The 20,274-nt window shown below is 47.5% G+C and overlaps 2 protein-coding genes across 4 annotated transcripts; one reads left to right on the top strand and one right to left on the bottom strand.

Annotated features, from left to right (window-relative positions):
* The first annotated feature begins 1,958 nt into the window (after positions 1-1,958).
* Positions 1,959-9,934, top strand: LOC117401014 (citrate synthase, mitochondrial). The gene is made up of 11 exons (XM_034001398.3): positions 1,959-2,162; positions 4,612-4,659; positions 4,905-5,012; positions 5,871-5,936; positions 6,059-6,190; positions 6,437-6,625; positions 6,976-7,175; positions 7,760-7,889; positions 7,990-8,091; positions 8,669-8,878; positions 9,202-9,934. The coding sequence occupies exons 1-11, from the start codon at positions 2,112-2,114 to the stop codon at positions 9,370-9,372; spliced, it is 1,407 nt and encodes a 468-aa protein (XP_033857289.2). The 5' UTR covers positions 1,959-2,111; the 3' UTR covers positions 9,373-9,934.
* A 2,672-nt stretch (positions 9,935-12,606) lies between these two features.
* Positions 12,607-20,134, bottom strand: LOC117401015 (coenzyme Q-binding protein COQ10 homolog A, mitochondrial). 3 transcript variants are annotated; one of them, XM_034919042.2, is made up of 5 exons: positions 19,516-20,134; positions 18,260-18,418; positions 17,915-18,107; positions 15,936-16,037; positions 12,607-15,356 (listed from the first exon to the last, which is right to left on the bottom strand). In XM_034919042.2, the coding sequence occupies exons 1-5, from the start codon at positions 19,641-19,643 to the stop codon at positions 15,189-15,191; spliced, it is 750 nt and encodes a 249-aa protein (XP_034774933.2). In that variant the 5' UTR covers positions 19,644-20,134; the 3' UTR covers positions 12,607-15,188. The 3 variants fall into 3 exon arrangements, with proteins under 3 accessions (XP_034774933.2, XP_033857291.3, XP_058869133.1); XM_034001400.3 differs by having other exon boundaries at positions 18,260-18,415; XM_059013150.1 differs by having other exon boundaries at positions 18,260-18,415; positions 19,941-20,134.
* Between the last annotated feature and the right edge of the window lie 140 nt (positions 20,135-20,274).

Here is a 20,274-nt window from a genome sequence, read left to right as displayed (position 1 = left end):
ATATACACACACACACACACACATGCGCGGTCTGTATAGTTGCCGTGTGTTTCTAAGAGAAGGGGTAGCGTTATCGGAAACTCTGCATTCCATACCAGGATCGGTCATCTACCTGTTTCTGTCTGTCTGTTTCTTTTTTTTTTAAAAAGTGTCAAATTAAATGTGGATTGGATATCAAATCTGGTGTCTGTGTTTGCTTGATTTCTATCAATCGTTTGTGTTTGATTTTCTTTTCTTTCTTGATAACCAAGACACAAAGGCAAGACCTTTTCAGAAGCGTTTGCACCCTAGTCCCTGTGTAAAGGGTGCAAAGTCGGGGGATCTTCACTGGCAAGCAATCGCACAGACAGAACAAATAACTGAAGATTGAGATTTAGAAACGCTGCTCACAGGCATAGACGGGAATGGGCTTTAGGCTTCTCAGAGTCTCTCTCCAGCTATGAATTTAATTGGCTTTCATTCCTGCTGGTATTGTATTCTGGGAACGGGATGGGGAGAGAGGGGTTATGTTTTAGGGTGGCAATATTGAAGACTGACTGTATGTTTACAAAAAAAAAACAACACGTAACCATTTCATGCATGAAATATTGAAAACACCTGAAACTTTATTTATGTGTTCATTTCAATTTGTTCCCATTGCATTATAAGTGGAGGGGGGGATTGCATCCTCATACGAGGCTGTCGTGTATTTATTTGCGTCATCCCCATGTCTCCATGCAAAGACTAGAGTTTTTGTTTTTTTTAATCTTCCCCATATGAGGTACAGCTGGGAGTTTATTTCTGGGATAGTCGTGAAGGTCACGCTGCCCTGAAATCCTTTGCTGGATTTTTTCCCAGTAGCCACACCACACGCAGTCCCACGCTACACACACCGCTTATCTCGCCTCCGGAGTAAAGGTCTCTCTGTGTACAGTGTATACTGTAGCCAGACCATCGCCCGATTGCGTGTTGTCATATAAATAGCGCTCAGCTATCAGCCCTGGCTTGTCAAACTGACACAGCTGCGATTGGGGGTCGAAGTTTATTCAGATTGCTAGCTCTAATCGTGTCGGAAATGCGGGACTTCTCCGACCTGAAATTTAACTAGCACCTGCTGAGACGGGCTGTGTAGGCTGCTTGAGAGCATTTCGACCATTTGGAAATGCGTTACCGAGTGCCTTGAGGGGTTATTGAAAACAGAAGCTGTGCACATAGTGCTGTTATGGTAAAGCACATTCATTCGCACGATGTGATTTATCACAACGGTAAGCAGTGTTAGTTTGTTTGTTTGAAAACACGCCGCGTCCTTCTCTTTGAAATGTGTTACAATAGCCCCTGTGAGCCAATGGCATGATACACTAAGACATGCAGCAGCTGAAGGGTTCATTATAGGTGCTGGTTTGGAAGCACGTTGTATTTCATTCAAGCAAACATTTAAACGTTCAGGGTACGCCTCTTATAGATGGCACGGGTCATTTAACGCGTATTGTAATTGTGTTATTTTTAATGTGTACAATATAAAACGAAATTATAAACCTTAACTTACATATTAATACATCCAGGATAGTTAAAATCACAGAGCAAATAAAAGCTATTACACGAAACTTTTTTTTCTGGGTACATTTTTTTAAAATTACTCAAAGTAGCAAACACAGCAAAAATAGGTATCCGTAGAACGCCTGTGCTTCAAATAAGATTTATGTCTTACACATTTTTTATTATGATTTGAATTTGATAAACATATCTCTTTTAAAAAACAAACAAACAGATTTGGATACGGTTTGTATTTAATAAATTACAGCACAGCACAGCGCACTTTACATCAGGCAGTTTGCTTCGCCAGCCAAACTCCGTGAAGCTTTTACGAGTTCCTCGCTAGCCAATAGCAATTTCCCTGACCAGCGCGTCAGCCAATCAGCGCGTCGGCAAGAAGCTGCCTAGCAAATGATATGCTAGTGGCGTCAGAGCTCTGCCGCCCGCCCTCCAATCAGAAGTGGCTGTTCTTGCGGCAGCAAGACCCTGCTCAACCTTCAGTGAGGGCGAAGCAGGAGGGGCACCTTCACATCCGCGCAGCGACGGCAGCGGCTTAATCATTAAAAACACGAAGCCAGGCTCTCCCTTCAAACGACACCATGTCCTTTCTGTCTCTGAGCAGGGCGGCCCCCGGGCTCCTCAACGCCAAGGTAAGACCCGGGGAGACAGGAGGGACGCCTCGCCGGTCTCGTTACCGCGTCTCCCGGGCGGGGGGGGGGCAGTTTTTCGTGGCCTGTGTGTGTTTTTTACACGCGAGAAATACAGGCTCGTGATACAACAACTAACTAACTAAATAAATAAATTAATTAGACGTATTTTTTTGACGGGTTTCGTCCGCTAAGGCGCTAAGGTAAACCGGGCTGGTAAAGCTTTGTAAGGTAGATGTGGGTATTATTAATGGGAGGCCCCCCCCCCGGGGTGTAAGGCAGCGGCTGCAGCGACAGAGTTAATTGTTTTTGTGGATCGTGTTTGGAAGTCGGGTTTCTAGGAAAACAAAACGATTGAAGTGTATTCTATCTATCTATCTATCTATCTATCTATCTATCTATCTATCTATCTATCTATCTATCTATCTATCTATCTATAACATTTAGATTAATGAATGGATTACTGCAGCTTGCGAGCAACGGGGGTGTTAGGCGTTGGGGGGAGGATTTTGATGTATAACTATAATTCGCATTTAATTTTTTTCTCGCCTATTACATTCACGTGGCTTATTCCATATCATAAACTACTGCATGAGGCATACACACTTAAACCCTTAACTACAACGGACGTGTGTCCCACTGAAAACAAAATTCCTTTCTTCTTGCGACGAGGTCCACGAAACCGGGTTTAAAATGCACTGAGGGGTTGGATCCGGTCGTGCGAACGCTCCGTCTCCTCCTCGTGATGCTCGAGTCGCTCTCGAATGTGTTTCAAGAAGAAAATAAAACCAGTTTGAACAAGCTTGAAAGGGTTAATACAACAATCTATTGAAATCTAGCATTGCTATAATATCGTGGCAAGACCTGGATCCACAGTGGAGTTCTGCTTGTTACGTGTCTGTTGTGTAGTGTTTTAGGCAGACGCCTTTATCCAAGGTGACTTACAGGTGTGACAGAGCAGCACAGGATTACAATGCAAGATTAATATTTAAACAGTGTAGTTTACAATGAGTGCAAATATCACATTATTTTTTACATATAATTACGCATTTATACAGTTGGGTTTTTACTGGAGCAATCTAGGTAAAGTACCTTGCTCAAGGGTACAACAGCAGTGTCCCCCCCCACCTGGGATTGAACCCACAACTCTCCAGTCAGGAGTCCAGAGCCCTAACCACTACTCCACACTGCTGCCCATGTTAGTCTTGCAAGGATAGGGCCTGAGCAGAGGCTCCAGTAACATGGAGCGTTATCAGGCCTGTGTGTTTATCTGTCTGGGGTGTGAAAGGTTCATAGACTTGTGTTAATGGTATCCGTTCAAGCAAGTCGTTGACCCTGTTTTGTTTCGGCAGGTCAAGTCAGTCTCTCCGGGTAGGGCAGCCGTGTAATCACGGCTGTCAGTGCTGTGTTTGACAATCATTGACTGAACTGTTGACAGTCCAGCGTGCTTCAGTGAGAGGTGGTTGTGATGTCATGATGGGGAGTTGGAGCCAGCGTGCTTCAGTGTTTATCCTTCCTGGTGCATTGTGGGGGGTGGGGGAGCTTGATCAGCGTTTAGGTAACAAGCTCAGGTGTGTCTTTATTAAACTAGGAAAGGATCAAACTGCTGTGCAGCATTTTTCAATTCATTTTAGTACAGTGATTTCTGGATGCTTCTGAAATCTACACAAACTCTGTTCAGCAGTAACCCGTGAACACAAAATAGTTTTATTTCTTTTATGACACATTTCAATAACGCCACACGCTAGATAAGGACAGCCGTATAACCCTAAATCACAGATTATAATCTCGGCATCAGCGTGACCCAGCGGTAAGCTTTGCTGTTGTGCTTCCTCAGCGCCTCCCTCCTCACGTCTTGCAGGTATAATGTGTTCATCGCGACTCCTCTCCTGACACGACACGCAGCACTGCGAGGGCTAACGCAGCACTGCGAGGGCTAACGCAGCTCTGCGAGGGCTAACGCAGCTCTGTCTTGTTGGGTGTTCGCTGGTTATGTGCACAGACATGCGTTCCAGTCAGTGGGGCGCTGATCAGGGGAGACACGTTCTCAACACTGCAGCAGGGTTGTTAAATGCTACGTGAGTCTTGCAGTCTAGTGCTGATATACTTAAGGGAATTCACGCGTAACCCAGCGTTTATACAATAGATACATTCAGGTCTTGCTGGTTCCTCGGGTATCAGGGTGTATGCATTTCTGAAATCGCTGTTTACTGCCGGGTGTGCATTCCATTCTGCGTACCAAACTCTTTCTTTCCTGAGTCATTCTTTCAAAGGCGGGGCAGCAGAATTGTATCCAAGCTGCCCTGCATGGCTGCCCACAGTCTATCGTCCCTAATGAACCCGCGTCTGCCCCTTTTTTTTCGTTTGTGATTGAGTGTCATTTGGCTCGTCGTATTCATGTGTTCGTATTTTGAAGTTCACTGCACACGTGTGTTTTGTTTTCTCTTTGCAGAATGCTGCCTGCGTGCTCGTTGCTGCTAGACACGTAAGCTCTTCAACGGTGAGTAGTTTTTTATTTTGGGAAGATCCTAACAGGACTGACAGGCCACAGTACAGTAATATAGCCGTGCTGTGTCCAAGCCGCAGTGTTTCCTGATGGAACTTCAGCGTTGCTAATGTCACGCGGGCGGCTGCAGCCCGCAGCCTGTTTTCACGCTGGCTTTGCATGCTTGTGAAATAGTGTTAACTGTTTTTAATTCTTCAGTGATATAAATTATCTCTTTTGCTTGTTCTCCTGACCAACAGAACCTGAAGGACATCCTTTCAGATCTCGTTCCCAAAGAACAGACCCGAATCAAGAAATTCAAAGAGCAGCATGGCAAAACCACCATCGGCCAGATCACAGTCGACATGGTGAGTGTGCGGCTTCGGAGATTCAGAGCACCCTGTCACTTAGGGGGGTGAGGGAGGGAGCGGGTCAGTCTCCATGCCTGTAGCCTGCCCTGGTCTGGAGGGAGCACCCTTTCTCTTAGGGGGGTGAGGGAGGGAGCGGGTCAGTCTCCATGCCTGTAGCCTGCCCTGGTCTGGAGGGAGCACCCTTTCTCTTAGGGGGGTGAGGGAGGGAGCGGGTCAGTCTCCATGCCTGAAGCCTGCCCTGGACTGGAGGGAGCACCCTTTCTCTTAGGGGGGTGAGGGAGGGAGCGGGTCAGTCTCCATGCCTGAAGCTTGCCCTGAACTGGAGGGAGCACCCTTTCTCCAGCTGTGATTTTAAATACAGGGGTGGACATATTTGCTTTTAGTTGATTTGTGAAGCAGCTGTGGTCTGGATCGTATCGTTGTGTGACTCAGAGATCCCTGAGTCACTTCCCTCATTGCTGCTGGCTGACTCTCCGGCAGCACCCTGCATTCCACTCCTCCACTCTCCTCTGCAATTCACTGCCTCTGGCAGAGCTCCAGCCTCTGTTTCATTAACGTGGCCTCTACCTTCACCCTGCATGACAGGGAGCCGCTGCATGGGGAGTGTTCAGACAGACGGGGCACTGGGAGAGGGCTGTGACCCGTCACTGGCTGGGTGAATGTCCTTGACTGGGCACGTCTGTGTGATGAGTCGGCCGTGGCTTTCTGTCCAGGAAGATTGCTGTCTAGTATTTGCACTTCACCCATGCAGGGAGGGGGGGCGGGACTGTGTCAGTTTGTGTAACTCTGGCTGTCTAACCAGCAGTTGCTGCAGCCTGTTTTTATGGTTAATCATTTGTTCCTCTTTTTTTTTAGGTTTACGGAGGGATGAGAGGCATGAAGGGTCTGGTGTATGAGACTTCAGTCCTGGACCCTGATGAGGTGTGCAGATTACATTCTCAGCTCTAACCCTGATTTCTCATAACCCTCCGTATAATTAAGTTATAATTCATTCATGAATATAATTCATTGTATTAATCAAGTGATATATTTTTCTTCCGTAGGGCATCCGTTTCCGTGGCTCCAGCATTCCGGAATGCCAGGAGCTCCTCCCCAAAGCTCCAGGGGGGGAGGAGCCTCTTCCCGAGGGTCTGTTCTGGCTGCTGGTGACTGGCCAGGTCCCCACGCAGGATCAGGTGAGCAGAGAGCACGCGGTGCGGAGGATACAGGAGGGGAGATACTGTGCTTGAGAAGTGACCCCCGGGACTGTAGGAGACGCAGAGTGCAGGGGAGGGGAGTGCGCCTCCCGAAGGAGAAGCCTCGGGGATTGCAGCGCAGCGCGCGCGGGAATGTTCTGTCGTGCTGTTCTGATTGGCTGGGCGAGCGCGGCTTTGCTCCGTCGCTGTGCTTGCTCTCTGCTCACCCGGCTCCTCTCTGCGCAGGTGAGCTGGCTGTCGAAGGAGTGGGCGAGGCGGGCGGCCCTGCCCTCCCACGTGGTCACCATGCTGGATAACTTCCCCACCAACCTGCACCCCATGTCCCAGTTCAGCGCCGCCATCACCGCGCTCAACAGCGAGAGCAGCTTCGCGCGCGCCTACTCCGAGGGGGTGAACAAGGCCAAGTACTGGGAGGTAAGAGGCTTCGGAGACGGAGAGGGGCAGGGCTTTCATCCGTGCGTGTACAGATACTTCCCTCTGATTCACTCGTTTGGTTAATCCATTGCAGTACATTGTAAACGTGCTGTAGTTTATTCAGTTTGTGCTCCACAGCTACAGCTCCGGACAGATGTTTTGCATCCCCCCCCACCCACCCCTATAGAATGAACAAACACGCCTGGTTCGGTGCAGAGCAGGGCTGCTGTAATTGAGTAGGCTTTCGCTAATGGGTCCTAATTGTGGTTTAACGTTCCTGGCTGTCCCTACCCTGATGCCCCGGAATGCAGGATGCCTCCTGACCCCTGTGTTCTGCCCCTCCTCTGCAGTTCATCTATGAGGACTCGATGGACCTGATCGCCAAGCTGCCCTGCATCGCTGCCAAGATCTACCGTAACCTGTACAGGGAGGGCAGCAGCATTGGAGCCATCGACCCCAGTCTGGACTGGTCTCACAACTTCACCAACATGCTGGGATACAGCGAGGCCCAGTTCACTGAGCTCATGAGGCTGTACCTCACCATCCACAGGTCTGTACCCCGGAGACACACCGGGACACACCACACAGACACACTCACAGGGACACGGTTCGCTCCAGCACTCTGTCGATTCCTCTGTTCATCAGACATGCATTGCAGTACAGGGGGAGTCTGATCTCTCGTGCCCTGATTCCTCTGTTCATCAGACATGCAGTGCAGTACAGGGGGAGTCTGATCTCTCGTGCCCTGATTTACAGAAATCATGGGGTGTGTTTTTTTTTTTTTTTTAATTTCTGACCTGCAGTACAGGGAGGACCTGGCTAGAGGATGATCGGTTTTACTGGAGTAATTTTAGGGTGTGTTTTGGAGCAAGTTACCTGTGCAAGTCTGCACTAGACAGCATTAAACCCAAGTCTGTTTGCATACAGCCTCTGATCCACACGAAGGTCTGCAGGCATCCCTCATACCCCTCCCTGCACACTATGAATAGCACGAGTGAAGCTGAACCATTGCGAAGGCTACAGGAATTGCCTGTTTGGAGTTTCTAAGCATTGTGGAAGGCTCTGTCTGTGCTTTAGTCTGTGTCATGTCATCGGTGTGTATTGTGCTATACAGCTCTCTGTGTTTCTGTGCAGTGACCATGAGGGGGGCAATGTGAGTGCCCACACCAGCCACCTGGTGGGCAGCGCCCTGTCCGACCCCTACCTGTCATTCAGCGCCGCCATGAACGGGCTCGCAGGGCCGCTCCACGGGCTGGCTAACCAGGTGAGACCGGGTCGGAGCGTGCTGATGACTTAAATACAGCTGGTGGTGTGGTTCTTGCTGTGTTAACCTGTGGGTGTGTGTTCCCCTGTGTGTCCTGCAGGAGGTGCTGGTGTGGCTGACACAGCTGCAGAAGGAGCTAGGCGGGGAGGTGTCTGATGAGAAGCTCAGAGATTACATCTGGAACACCCTCAAGTCTGGCCGGGTAAGAGAACTGGAAAACACCTGGGGGGGGGGCTTTAACAAAACACCTGGGGGGGGCCTTTTACATGGGCATAGCTTAAAGCAGGGGTGGAAACAAGTCTCCCATTGCATAGCAGTCTGATCCACTCCTGGTTTCACTGAGTTTAATAAGACACACACCATGGCCAATCAAGCTGGTGTTAAAACCTGGAATGGGTGACACTGCTGCTCTGCAATAAGGGTGTTATTAACATCCCAGAGCAGCTTGGAGCTAGGGGTTCAACTCTAAGATACAAGGGACATGTGTCCCACAAATAAATAATATGATTTTAACTTTCTTATTTTTGTAATGAGGTGCAGGAAACAGGGTTTAAAATGCACTGACGGGTTGGACCCGGTCGTCCGTCTGGTCATTCTCCTCCTCGTGATGCTCGAGTCGCTCTCGAATGTGCTGGTTTAGATCCTGTTTCTTAAGAAGTAACAGGACGACACTGAGGACATAGCGTTGCAGGTGTACAGTTCATCTAAGGGGGTGTGTGCTGTGATTTTTATGAAACGGCGTGCAGTGATGAATAAAGATGGATTTGTTTTGTGTGCAGGTTGTCCCGGGATACGGCCATGCCGTGCTGCGGAAGACTGACCCTCGCTACACCTGCCAGCGCGAGTTCGCCCTGAAGCACCTCCCCAACGACCCTCTCTTCAAGCTGGTGGCTCAGCTCTACAAGATCGTGCCCAACGTGCTGCTAGAGCAGGGCAAGGCCAAGAACCCCTGGCCCAACGTGGACGCACACAGCGGGGTGCTGCTGCAGGTGAGCCGGGACCTTACTCAACAGACTGGGGTGTGTTAGGTTGAGTGTGTGTGATGCGTAGCATGCTTGAGGCTTGGTGGCCCAGAAAGGGACTTGCTACCAGGAGGTTCAGCCACTGGCTCGCTGTGTGGGACCCTGAGCGAGTCACTTCACCTCCTTGTGCTCCGTCCTTCGGACGAGACGTTGAACAAACGAGGTTGGAAGCGACTGCAGCAGTTGTGATGCGCAGCTCACCCGCTAGTCTGTGGAAGTCTCTTTTGGATAGAAGCTTCTGCTAAGTCTTTTTTAATAATCAGGCTGGTGCTGTCCCTTCCCCTCCGCAGTACTACGGGATGACGGAGATGAACTACTACACCGTGCTGTTCGGGGTGTCCCGCGCCCTGGGAGTGCTGTCCCAGCTGATCTGGAGCCGAGCCCTGGGGTTCCCCCTGGAGAGACCGAAGAGCATGAGCACGGAGGGACTCATGAAGCTGGTGGGGGCGAAGTCCGGTTAAACGGGATGGTGGGGGGGGGGGCACATAGTCACGGACACACCAACAAGCAAGCAAGCAAACAAACCCATTCGACAAAATAACAAGGGGGGGGGAACCGGACGCCGTCAATTAGTGACAGTACACTTTTTTTTAAATTTTTTTTTTTTTTTTTTTTAATAAAGGAGGGTCTTTATCAGACTTTATGTAATCTATCGTATCAGCCCTAGACGGGTTTAATCAGAACAAGCTAACAGAACTGACGGGAGACGGTGGTTAATGTATACTGTGTTTTGCATGGCGTTTGTGAGCCACTGTACTATATTTATTTGCAAACCACAGATTAGTTGGTTTTTCCGTCGTTCGCTGCTTGAAAACCGACTTGACGACATCCGCGTGCGTTGTAATAATGTTTCCACTGATCACCCGTGTCCCTGCTCTGCGGTGTGCTAGCGTGTGCGCTGCTGCGATATCCAGCAGTCTCCACTGCACACTCCAATACCACACATGAAGGAGTCAAACTACCGTGTGTACAAAAAACAGGGTCTGCACTGAACCCAGCTCCGCCCGGCGCTCCCGAATAAAACAACCCCTTCAGTCGTCTTCGCGTTTCTCATTTCACTTTTTTTTTTCTCCTCCCTTGGCTTTCTGTTTTATGTCCGAAATAACCTGAAGGATGTTGTATTGTATTATATATATACATGAAGTATATCTTTTTTATCGTGCAACTTTAAAACAGTGTTTTAGGGATGAGATTAAACAAAGTAATTAAAAGGAATAAATTTAAATGATCTTGGAAGTTCTAGGCTGAGAACATCATGTGGGGGTGGAGTGGGGTGGGGTGGGGTGGGGTGGGGTGGGGTGGGGAGAAGCGATGGGTGGGAACTGTGCGTTTATTTTAACTTTTGTTGGTTTTTTTTTTTTTCAATCTGTGAGCAATCTTTACATTGCAAAGCGATCCTATTCAGCGTTTCTGTAGAGAGAGGGGGATTGTGGGTCGGTGCTAAGCTCGTCTTCATCGTAGAGCAGTGGAAACCGCATTCAGCTTTTCCGTTTGAGTTTCCTCAGCCTCGCCCCTGGCTAGTTTGTCATGTCCATGCAGTTACACGCTGGCAAGGCATAAAAACCAGGTCTTTCTCTCTCCGTTTTCAACCTGGGCGGGTTCCTGCAGCGAGTGCAGAATAAAAAAAAAATATATATCAAAAATTAAAAACTGATAATATGAATGCAGTTAAGCAGCGTTATTGAACTTTTTTTAAACAATGAAGTCTAAACCCTTTTAGGAGGAGCCTTTATCCCACCCTGCCCTGCCTGCTTTTTTGTATGAAAAAGAATAAAGCAGACGCCAAAAATGAATGACTGTACCTTTTTAAAACGCACACACAAACAAGCATATCTCTAAATCAGCTGGGCTGGCTGGGGAACAGGACGCTGAATTCCCAGTTTTCTGCAGCAATCTCCTGACATTGAGAAAATAGGCATGGGAACATACCCTGGGCAGTAAAGGGTTAGAGACCTATTTGCCTGTTCTATCAGAAACTTGTGGCTGAAAAAATGCTTGCACTGTCAGGCCGGGAGCAGCAGGGGGTGCTGTGGGGTGCTTTCTGCAGTACCACGCTAGCTCTCTTGGCTAAAGGGGTTATAATGTCTCTTTAGTGCAGGGGGTGGCTATTGGAAAATGCAGGGGGACAGGGGGGGCGGGTACTGTAATTTAATAAAATAAAGGCATTCACAAACACAGAGGTGCGTTTCAGAACCTGATTTTAATCCGAGCTCCTCGGTCACAGTTATACAAACTCACTTGACAGCACCAATGTCTTTTTATTTATATTTTGGTTTTTATTTTTGTCGTCTTGCTGCTACCACTGAAGATATAGACACGACCGGCGTTGAGAGCAAAAAAATAAAACTGCTGATTTTTGAGGTTCTGGGATTGCGATTGGCTCCTCCGTCTGCTCTCCTGATAGGGTGACGAGGCGGCCGCTGTGGGCTGCGGAGGTTAATTACTGGTCCTAGTGGTTGATCTCGCTGTTGAGCATCGCATGAGTTGGAATCGCTTTCCTAAGCTTGCTCAATGTGTGTGTGGTGGTTGTTGTGTGTGGTGTGTTTTTTTTTTTTTTTTTGATAGCTTGTGTACACTCCTGCTTGCTTTTAAGCACGCTACGTGATAAAGACTCTCCTCTGGGCTCTTCAGCTCTTTTGTGTTAGTATTTTATTTTACTTCCAGACCCTATTTTAAGGCTGCAGCTGAGGGTTGATCGCTGTCTCTCACGCTGTGAGCGTGCTTGTGTGTATAAATCTTTTGATTTTGTGTAAATGGGTTTGATCCCAAACCTCAGGTTGTTCTGAATAAAAACAAAACAGGGGTTTGGGGGGGAAAAGAAAGATGAGAAAATAAAAACAAACAAACAATAAATGTTTTTATTAATGACTGCTCAAGGTGTCCTTTTATTTATTTTATAAGACTGTGGCTTGCTTGCATGCCTTTTAATATATCAATATATGGAAACAAAGACTCCTGTTGCACAGCAGTTTCATCGCCCGTTCCAGGTTTTACTACGAGCTTGATTAGCCACAGTGTGTCTAGGGAGCAAGCGCAGGTGTTGTTTAATTTCAACTCGCAGTAAAACCAGGATTGGATCACACTGCTGTGCAATGGGAGTCTTGTTCCCGCCCCTGCGATAGATGACATCAATTCCCATCATTCTTGTGCAGGTTTTGTTCTTAAGCGTGTGAATCTGGCAGCGGTGAGGTGGGGGAGATGCAGCTTCTATACATAGAGACAGGTCTGTTTGTGAGAGAGTAGATCTGCAGCACTGCATCATGGGGTAGCTCTCGTCAATGCTGTCCTAATGGAGAGGCTTCACTCCATGAGCCTGTGCTCTTGTCCCCGTCCCTTCTATAAATACTTCCAGAGGCTGGCAGTCTGCTCCAGTTCCCTGCCCCCTTGCCCTTTGGAGAGGCTGCGGCTGGCACAGGGTGTCCCCTGACTTGACGTCACGACGTTTCCAGAGTTATTTCCATTCTCCCTGAACTGAGCAAACAAGAGCGTCAGTGTTTGCACTTCGGAAACACGCCTCCCGTCACAAAGCGAAGCCACCCAAATAAAACTCAAAGCACACACAGTCTTCTACAGCTTTTCCATGATCCTACTCTATTGTAATTTTAATCCACTGAAATTCTAGTCCAACCTGCCCCACAAACACCAGTGATTTTATTAGTTTAAATCTGCAGGTAAAAAAAAAACAACTATATATATGAACATAATTTAAATCTTTTATTTAACATTATGTAATGAAAGAAAGAACAAAATGGTATTGAGTCTCCCAGAAGCTATAATAGCAGTCCTGTGTTCCATGTCACATTTTTGGTTAGGTATATGATAAAACTACAAAGCAGCGGTCTGTGATTCAATTTGTCAGCGTAACATTATTCAGCAGGTTTCATGTGACTTTATGAAGCAGCGTGTGTTCATTCTACAGGGGGATGCTACACGTTTGCGCTGCAGGGCGGTACGCTGCACAGTCTGAGCTCTACAGCTGAGCTGATGGGACTGTGTTCTCACTGATCTGCACTGGCAAGAAGAGAGAACAGCAAATAAATACACAGCATCACAAACAAACAAACAGCAGCAAATAAACAAGAGGCACGACCCCGTTACATCTGGGGGAGGGGGACAATAACAACGAAAGCAGGTCTTTATTGTATGATTGGTCAAAAACAAAACTGCATACAGCCTCGCTAGGGAAGAACCAGTTCATGCTGTAGCTGTGTCAAAGGTTTGTCTTTGTTTTAATAAAGGGATGTTACATTTCAGGGGGTGGACGACGGACACTGATTACAGAAACGCTGACTGGAGATTACCCTTCATTCAAACACACACACAAGAATACAAATGATGCAACACCGGCTTATGAGCCTCAAAGGCTTGGCTTCCCTTGTCAATTCCCAAACGCACACCAAAAAAAAAAAAAAACAGAACAGCATCGACTGGATCAGAACTACGACGACATCGAAACAGGAGCCGCTGATGTGAGACACCGACACAGTTACTGGCATGGAAGCTGAGAGGCAGGTGGACCTGGAAACGCGTGTCTGCTACACTGAAGTCGTTTGGGCACCGAGAAGCATCGGGCTTGCCCAGCAGTAACTGATCCCGCTGGCTAATCCTGTGTCACAGACGTTTCAATGCCCCAGGCACAGAGTTTCACAGCCTCGCTGCACAGGTGGAGCACGAATCACCGGGACTCCAGGTCGAACACGGAGAAGGTTTTGTCGTGAAGGTTTAGGCGTTTGTGTGTGAGGGTGTCAGTCTCCTGGCTGTTGAAAAGTAACGGATTGTGAATGCAGGTTTGAAAGCACTGATTGGTTTATTTGAAAACTCACAAAATCCACCAACTGCACAAGAGACTGGATCTTCACATCTCTCCAACGTGGCTGACCCAAAAAGGGCTCACCAGCGCGGTCAAAAAAAAGACTTTCCTACTTTGATTTAGTTTTTCTCTTGCCATAAAACATGCCCTTTAATGTGAATAAAGACATTCTTTCCTTCCTTCTCTCTCTCTCTCTCTCTCTCTCTCACGATCAACACCTTTTGATTTGTCAACCCACACCTGTTCAGGTACTCTCTCATTATTATTATGATGATGCATTTATTTTTGAACCCTGAGAATAACAGACCTGACCTGGAAGCACCAGAATGACATTTAGACTCCCCGCTTCTCTAGATGTTTGAGCCATTCCAGATTTTACCACAAGCTTATTTATTTAAAACAAATATTAAAAATACTTTTTTTTTCTCTCTTTTAAAACTAAAATGGTCCAATATGTAGCTCTTGTATGTAAGCACGTTGCAAACTGTTTTTCTTACAGAAGTTCCCATCATTATAGTATATACACAATACAGAGAAGTCCTTTCTCTCATGCGCATGCATAGATATCTATCTATCTATCTATCTATCTATATATATATATATATAACACACACACACACTCACACACGGTGTTAAAGATTATAAATTAGATATTGCTGTATCATGCTGCTGTTAATAATAATAATAATAATAATAATAATAATAATAGTAATAATAATAGTATCTATAGTAATAAATAAGAACTAAGAGATTGGAGGCTCGATGCAGCTGTTTTGAGGATATCAAGCCCATTCCAGTTCAGTCCGAGCCAGTCCTGGTTTCACATCAAGCCCGTTCCAGTTCAGTCTGAGCCAGTCCTGGTTTCACATCAAGCCTGTTCCAGTTCAGTCCGAGCCAGTCCTGGTTTCACATCAAGCCCGTTCCTGTTCAGTCTGAGCCAGTCCTGGTTTCACATCAAGCCCGTTCCAGTTCAGTCCGAACCAGTCCTGGTTTCACATCAAGCCCGTTCCTGTTCAGTCTGAGCCAGTCCTGGTTTCACATCAAGCCCGTTCCTGTTCAGTCTGGAACGGTTGAGGCCTCACACACCACATTTTCTGAAGGTCTGGGGGAGGCATTTAGAACCAACGCGGCTTCTTTCTGTATCACTGAAGGTCTTTTAGGACTGAAAACAGATGTATTGTCGTTGGTCATCCTAGGTGTTGATTAGTATTGTCTTACAGATGAAACATTTCGCACTGAGGGTCTGTGTGTGCTTTATGAAGCTGCTGACCTCAGTGGAGCTCAGCAGGGCTCCTGTTACTGCTACTGGTGAAACCTGGCATGGCTCAGAACTGCTTTGAACAGGAGTTTGACCAGCCTGCTGCTGGCTCTGTGGGTGTGTTGTGTGTGTTCACGGCTGTCCTGCATGGCGAGTATGGGAGGGGGTGAGGGAGGGAGGGGTGAGGGAGGTCCCAGCCAGGGTGAGCCTCACGTTTGGTGGATCTCGTGGAACATGAGCTCCCGCGGGATGCGCGTCTCCGGGCCGTACAGCTTCCCAGCTCTCCTCTCAAACGCGGCCACCATCTGCTTCACCACCTCGTCGAAGAACACTGAGGCCAGCTGGGAGTGCAGCAGTGAGCGGAACTCGAAGGAGATCTGAGAGGGAGGGAGGGAGGGGAGAGAGGAGGGAGAGAGGGAGCGAGAGAGGGAGCGAGAGAGGGAGGAGAGAGAGAGAGAGAGAGAGAGAGAGGGGAGAGAGAGAGGGGGAGAATTTGTTTTATCCCAGGTTGTGGTTGATGATGATGGTATGCAAGCTGAAAACGTTTATGTTGAAATATTTGTACTGTTTTGCGTTTTGGCATTTCTAAAGTTAATATTCTCACACACGCACGGTCGTTGTCAGTGTAAAAGGAACCATTAGCTACATGCTGCTGCTGTGCCATTAGGACATATACCTGGTAGCAGCAGGGATGGCAATACGACTCCTACCGAAGAGCAGTTTCACCCATTCCAGCTTTTACTACGAGCCCCAGTGTAGCGGGAACAAGCACAGGCGGGTCTGACTGAACTCCTACCAAAACCAGGAACGGATCAAACTGCTGTGCGGCGGGAGCCCGGGTCCCGTCGCTGGGGTACTGTTTTGCGTTCCGGGTGCCCCCTGGAGGACTCGTGCTGGTGTGGCTCTGTGGGACGGTGCATTGCAGAGCGCTGGCGGGTTTTCCTGTCCGTACTCACGGAGAAATCGGCCGTGCAGGTGCGCGGGTATCCTGGGATCCCGGGGCTGAAACGCCACATCGTCTCCAGGTGGTTGAACAGTTTGCCGTCGGTACACACAGCCTGGGGAACGAGCGCCGGGGAATCAGCATCAAGAAAGAAAGAAAGAAAGAAAGAAAGAAAGAAAGAAAGAATAAATAATAAATAAATACATACATACGCACCAGCTGGGAAATACATTGCAACCTGCACTTGCACGTAAAACACTGAGAGTGAAGGCTCCTTACACATGCTGTCAAACTACAGCCAACAAATACCAGGACGCCTCTGCCTAAACGCTGACATGATTCAGTTTTGAACACTTCACAGTGATGTTTAATCGGACACCACTGTGTAAATCCCCTCCAGTCACTGTGTGTAGAATTAACCTTCCTATCTGTGTCTACTTTACAATGCATGCATGTTTTTTTTTTAAGTTTTGCCAGGGCACCTTCTCAAACTCCATTATAAGAGTTCACACAAACCGTTTTAAAATTTCAAAAAAAAAAAAAAAAATTAATAATAAATCGTGCACGAAGCGGGGATGTTTTGTTTGCTAAAGCATTGTTTTTGCGCGGCGCTGGCTCTGTGTAGATTAAAGTCCAGGTGACTCTGTTTAGACAGCTGTGTTATTACTGCTGCTAATCCTGAGACAGTGTGTAGGGTAACAAGCTCAGCTGTGATTTTACTGCTGCTAAGCAATCCTGTGACAGTGTGTAGGGTAACAAGCTCAGCTGTGATTTTACTGATGCTAATCCTGTGACAGTGTGTAGGGTAACAAGCTCAGCTGTGATTTTACTGCTGCTAATCCTGAGACAGTGTGTAGGGTAACAAGCTCAGCTGTGATTTTACTGATGCTAATCCTGTGACAGTGTGTAGGGTAACAAGCTCAGCTGTGATTTTACTGCTGCTAATCCTGTGACAGTGTGTAGGGTAACAAGCTCAGCTGTGATTTTACTGCTGCTAAGCAATCCTGTGACAGTGTGTAGGGTAACAAGCTCAGCTGTGATTTTACTGCTGCTAATCCTGTGACAGTGTGTAGGGTAACAAGCTCAGCTGTGATTTTACTGATGCTAATCCTGTGACAGTGTGTAGGGTAACAAGCTCAGCTGTGTTATTACTGATGCTAATCCTGAGACAGTGTGTAGGGTAACAAGCTCAGCTGTGATTTTACTGATGCTAATCCTGAGACAGTGTGTAGGGTAACAAGCTCAACTGTGATTTTACTGCTGCTAATCCTGTGACAGTGTGTAGGGTAACAAGCTCAGCTGTGATTTTACTGATGCTAATCCTGTGACAGTGTGTAGGGTAACAAGCTCAGCTGTGATTTTACTGCTGCTAATCCTGTGACAGTGTGTAGAGTAACAAACTCAGCTGTGATTTTACTGATGCTAATCCTGTGACAGTGTGTAGGGTAACAAGCTCAGCTGTGTTATTACTGATGCTAATCCTGAGACAGTGTGTAGGGTAACAAGCTCAGCTGTGTTATTACTGCTGCTAATCCTGTGACAGTGTGTAGGGTAACAAGCTCAGCTGTGATTTTACTGATGCTAATCCTGAGACAGTGTGTAGGGTAACAAGCTCAGCTGTGTTATTACTGATGCTAATCCTGAGACAGTGTGTAGGGTAACAAGCTCAGCTGTGTTATTACTGATGCTAATCCTGAGACAGTGTGTAGGGTAACAAGCTCAGCTGTGTTATTACTGCTGCTAATCCTGTGACAGTGTGTAGGGTAACAAGCTCAGCTGTGTTATTACTGATGCTAATCCTGAGACAGTGTGTAGGGTAACAAGCTCAGCTGTGTTATTACTGATGCTAATCCTGAGACAGTGTGTAGGGTAACAAGCTCAGCTGTGATTTTACTGCTGCTAATCCTGTGACAGTGTGTAGGGTGTAAGCTCAGCTGTGTCGTGACCGAAGGGGGTACGTCATTTCCAGTAACAGCAGCTGCAGCAGGTTACCTTGACCAGGTGGGGGCGCACCAGGGACAGCATGGAGGTGTAACACTCCACGATGGGGGGGAAGCCCACCTCCAGCTGGGCCTTGGCGTGACTGGAGCGCTTCAGCACCACCACGGACTTCTTGCACCACGGAACAAAGTCCTTGTAGTCGTCCACGTTCGACACGACATCGTACATCTCCTGCATGGAGTACCTGTGACAGAGGAGGAGGAGGAGGAAGAGGAGCATCAGATAACTGATCACTATCTGATTTCTGCTCAGAATCAGGTGCTACGCTGTTATATGGTAACGTTTATATACGTGTGCGTGTCCGTGTGTGTGTGCGTGTGCTTTCGAAATCCTCACCCCAGGATCCGGCGCTCGGAGTACTCTTTCCTCTTATTGGTCAGCGGGTTGGTGAAACTGATGAACGACCTGCTGGGGTGAAGGGTCGCGTCCCAGTCTATGCTGCACAGCCTTCTGGGAGCCCTGGTCATCAGCATTCCGCAGGAAGACAGGTACCTGCTGGCACAACGAGAGAAACCAAATCCTTTTAAATCATGAAATATGTTTTCTATGTTTAAAAAAATAAATAAATAAATAAATAAATAAGGGTTTTGCAGCCAGGGCTGGGGGTCAGTTTCTGTTTTTTTGGAATGGATATTTTAGAGACACAATATTTCTTGTGACTGTTCAACACTGCTTTCATTTGAAGACAATTTAACTGACCAACGACGACTTCAATTCAAATAAGCACAGGACTGCAACACGTCCAAACCAACCTGCAGCTTCTCTGTACATTAGCCAGTTAAGTGTCCCGGGATGAAAATGTCTCCACTGTGACCGCGGACGCAGGAATAATAAAACAAACCCCTTCAGTGGCTCTCACTTCTCCCTCGCAATGACCTTCATATAATAATAATAACACCAGGAGCTGATAGCAACGTCCTGGTCCGTTCTGGTCTGTGCAGGCGCTGCATGGATTTGATCACAGGTGAAGCTTTTAAAATGCCAATGAGGTGGGACCTGGGGCATGTCTTCAACTGGCCTCCCTCTACGCCCAATCAAAAACCCAGTTCTGGCCAACGCAAGCACTGGTGTTTGAAATTGGGACTGGTCTGCACTGTGACCCAAGCAGACAGGTTTTTAAACAGGTTGCTCTTTGATTCTGTGGAAGAATAAAACGTGTCTAACGCCTTACTTTAAAAAAACAAACATCAACTAACAGGGAGTTGGAGACCCCGAAGATTAGTCCTCTTTGGGAGAATGTAAACAAACTAGACTCCCAACATGGCCTGTTGTTTTATTTATTGTCTTTTTTATATATATATAAACCATTGGAAATATGAATTGTTACAAACAGACACAAAGGAATGGATTATTTTGTATTATAATTATCGTTATTATTTCGAGAGACCTTGAACAAGGAACTGTCTGAGAGAGGCTGTTCAAAGTGGGGGAGGCTACACACACACACACACGTCTGCAATATGCTAACAATAGGGTGGGGGGACGTAAGAATGGATTGAAATAACGTTTATTCCAAAATGTACAGAGCCGACATTAATTAATTATTATTATTATTATTTTATATTAATCGGCCGCGCTCTCCCTGCTCTCACCTGATTGGCTGCCTCGCTCGGGTCGGGTACCCGGCGGCGGGGCTCCGGCTCGTGCGCAGCGGCGTTCCGATCTCGAGAAACTCGCTCAGCTTCCGCGCGCACGGCGGGATCCTGCTCCTCGCCGTCATCTCGAGACTGACGAGAGTCCAACCGACAGAAACTCAGCCGCCGCTCCGTTCAGGCGGTTAAACGGAAAGAAGACCGGCTGCGGGAAGCGGCGGACACTTCAAACAGTACGACACGGTTACGAAGCAGGTTAGAGAGCCGCTTAACGAGAAATAAAAGGCGTTTTCCAATTCCAGCAGTCCCCGACTGTCGACGGCTAACTGTCAGCGATAAACTGACATTTCTAATATATGTATATATAAATATATATATATATCTTTCCGTCTTTTACTGACGACGTCCCTGTCAAAAAAGCTGACCTTCCGCCAAGTACACCGGCTACAGATAAAGTGCCTGCCTGCCTCCGCTGTCACGGCAGGTTACGTCACACGGTTGCCAGGCCACCCCTGGAATGATGTTGCATAAGAACAAAAAGTGACGTGCCTGACCTTTTTTAGAAATCCGGAAGTGCGTTTCGTCAGCAAGGCTATCTGGGAGTTGTAGTTTCCAATAAGCGCAACCGCACAACGAGCATCTTCGGATTGCTTTCATCCTTGTTTTTTTGTCACTTGGGTTTCGAGTTACTTTGCGCTAATGTTGTGCCTTCACAGCGTAACGTACAATACTTTACAAGGGAATCAGAAGATAATGTCT

This window comes from Acipenser ruthenus, chromosome 45 (assembly GCF_902713425.1).
Source record: "Acipenser ruthenus chromosome 45, fAciRut3.2 maternal haplotype, whole genome shotgun sequence".
In the NCBI taxonomy this organism is placed as follows: domain Eukaryota; kingdom Metazoa; phylum Chordata; class Actinopteri; order Acipenseriformes; family Acipenseridae; genus Acipenser; species Acipenser ruthenus.
This window is presented reverse-complemented; position numbering and strand designations above follow the sequence as displayed.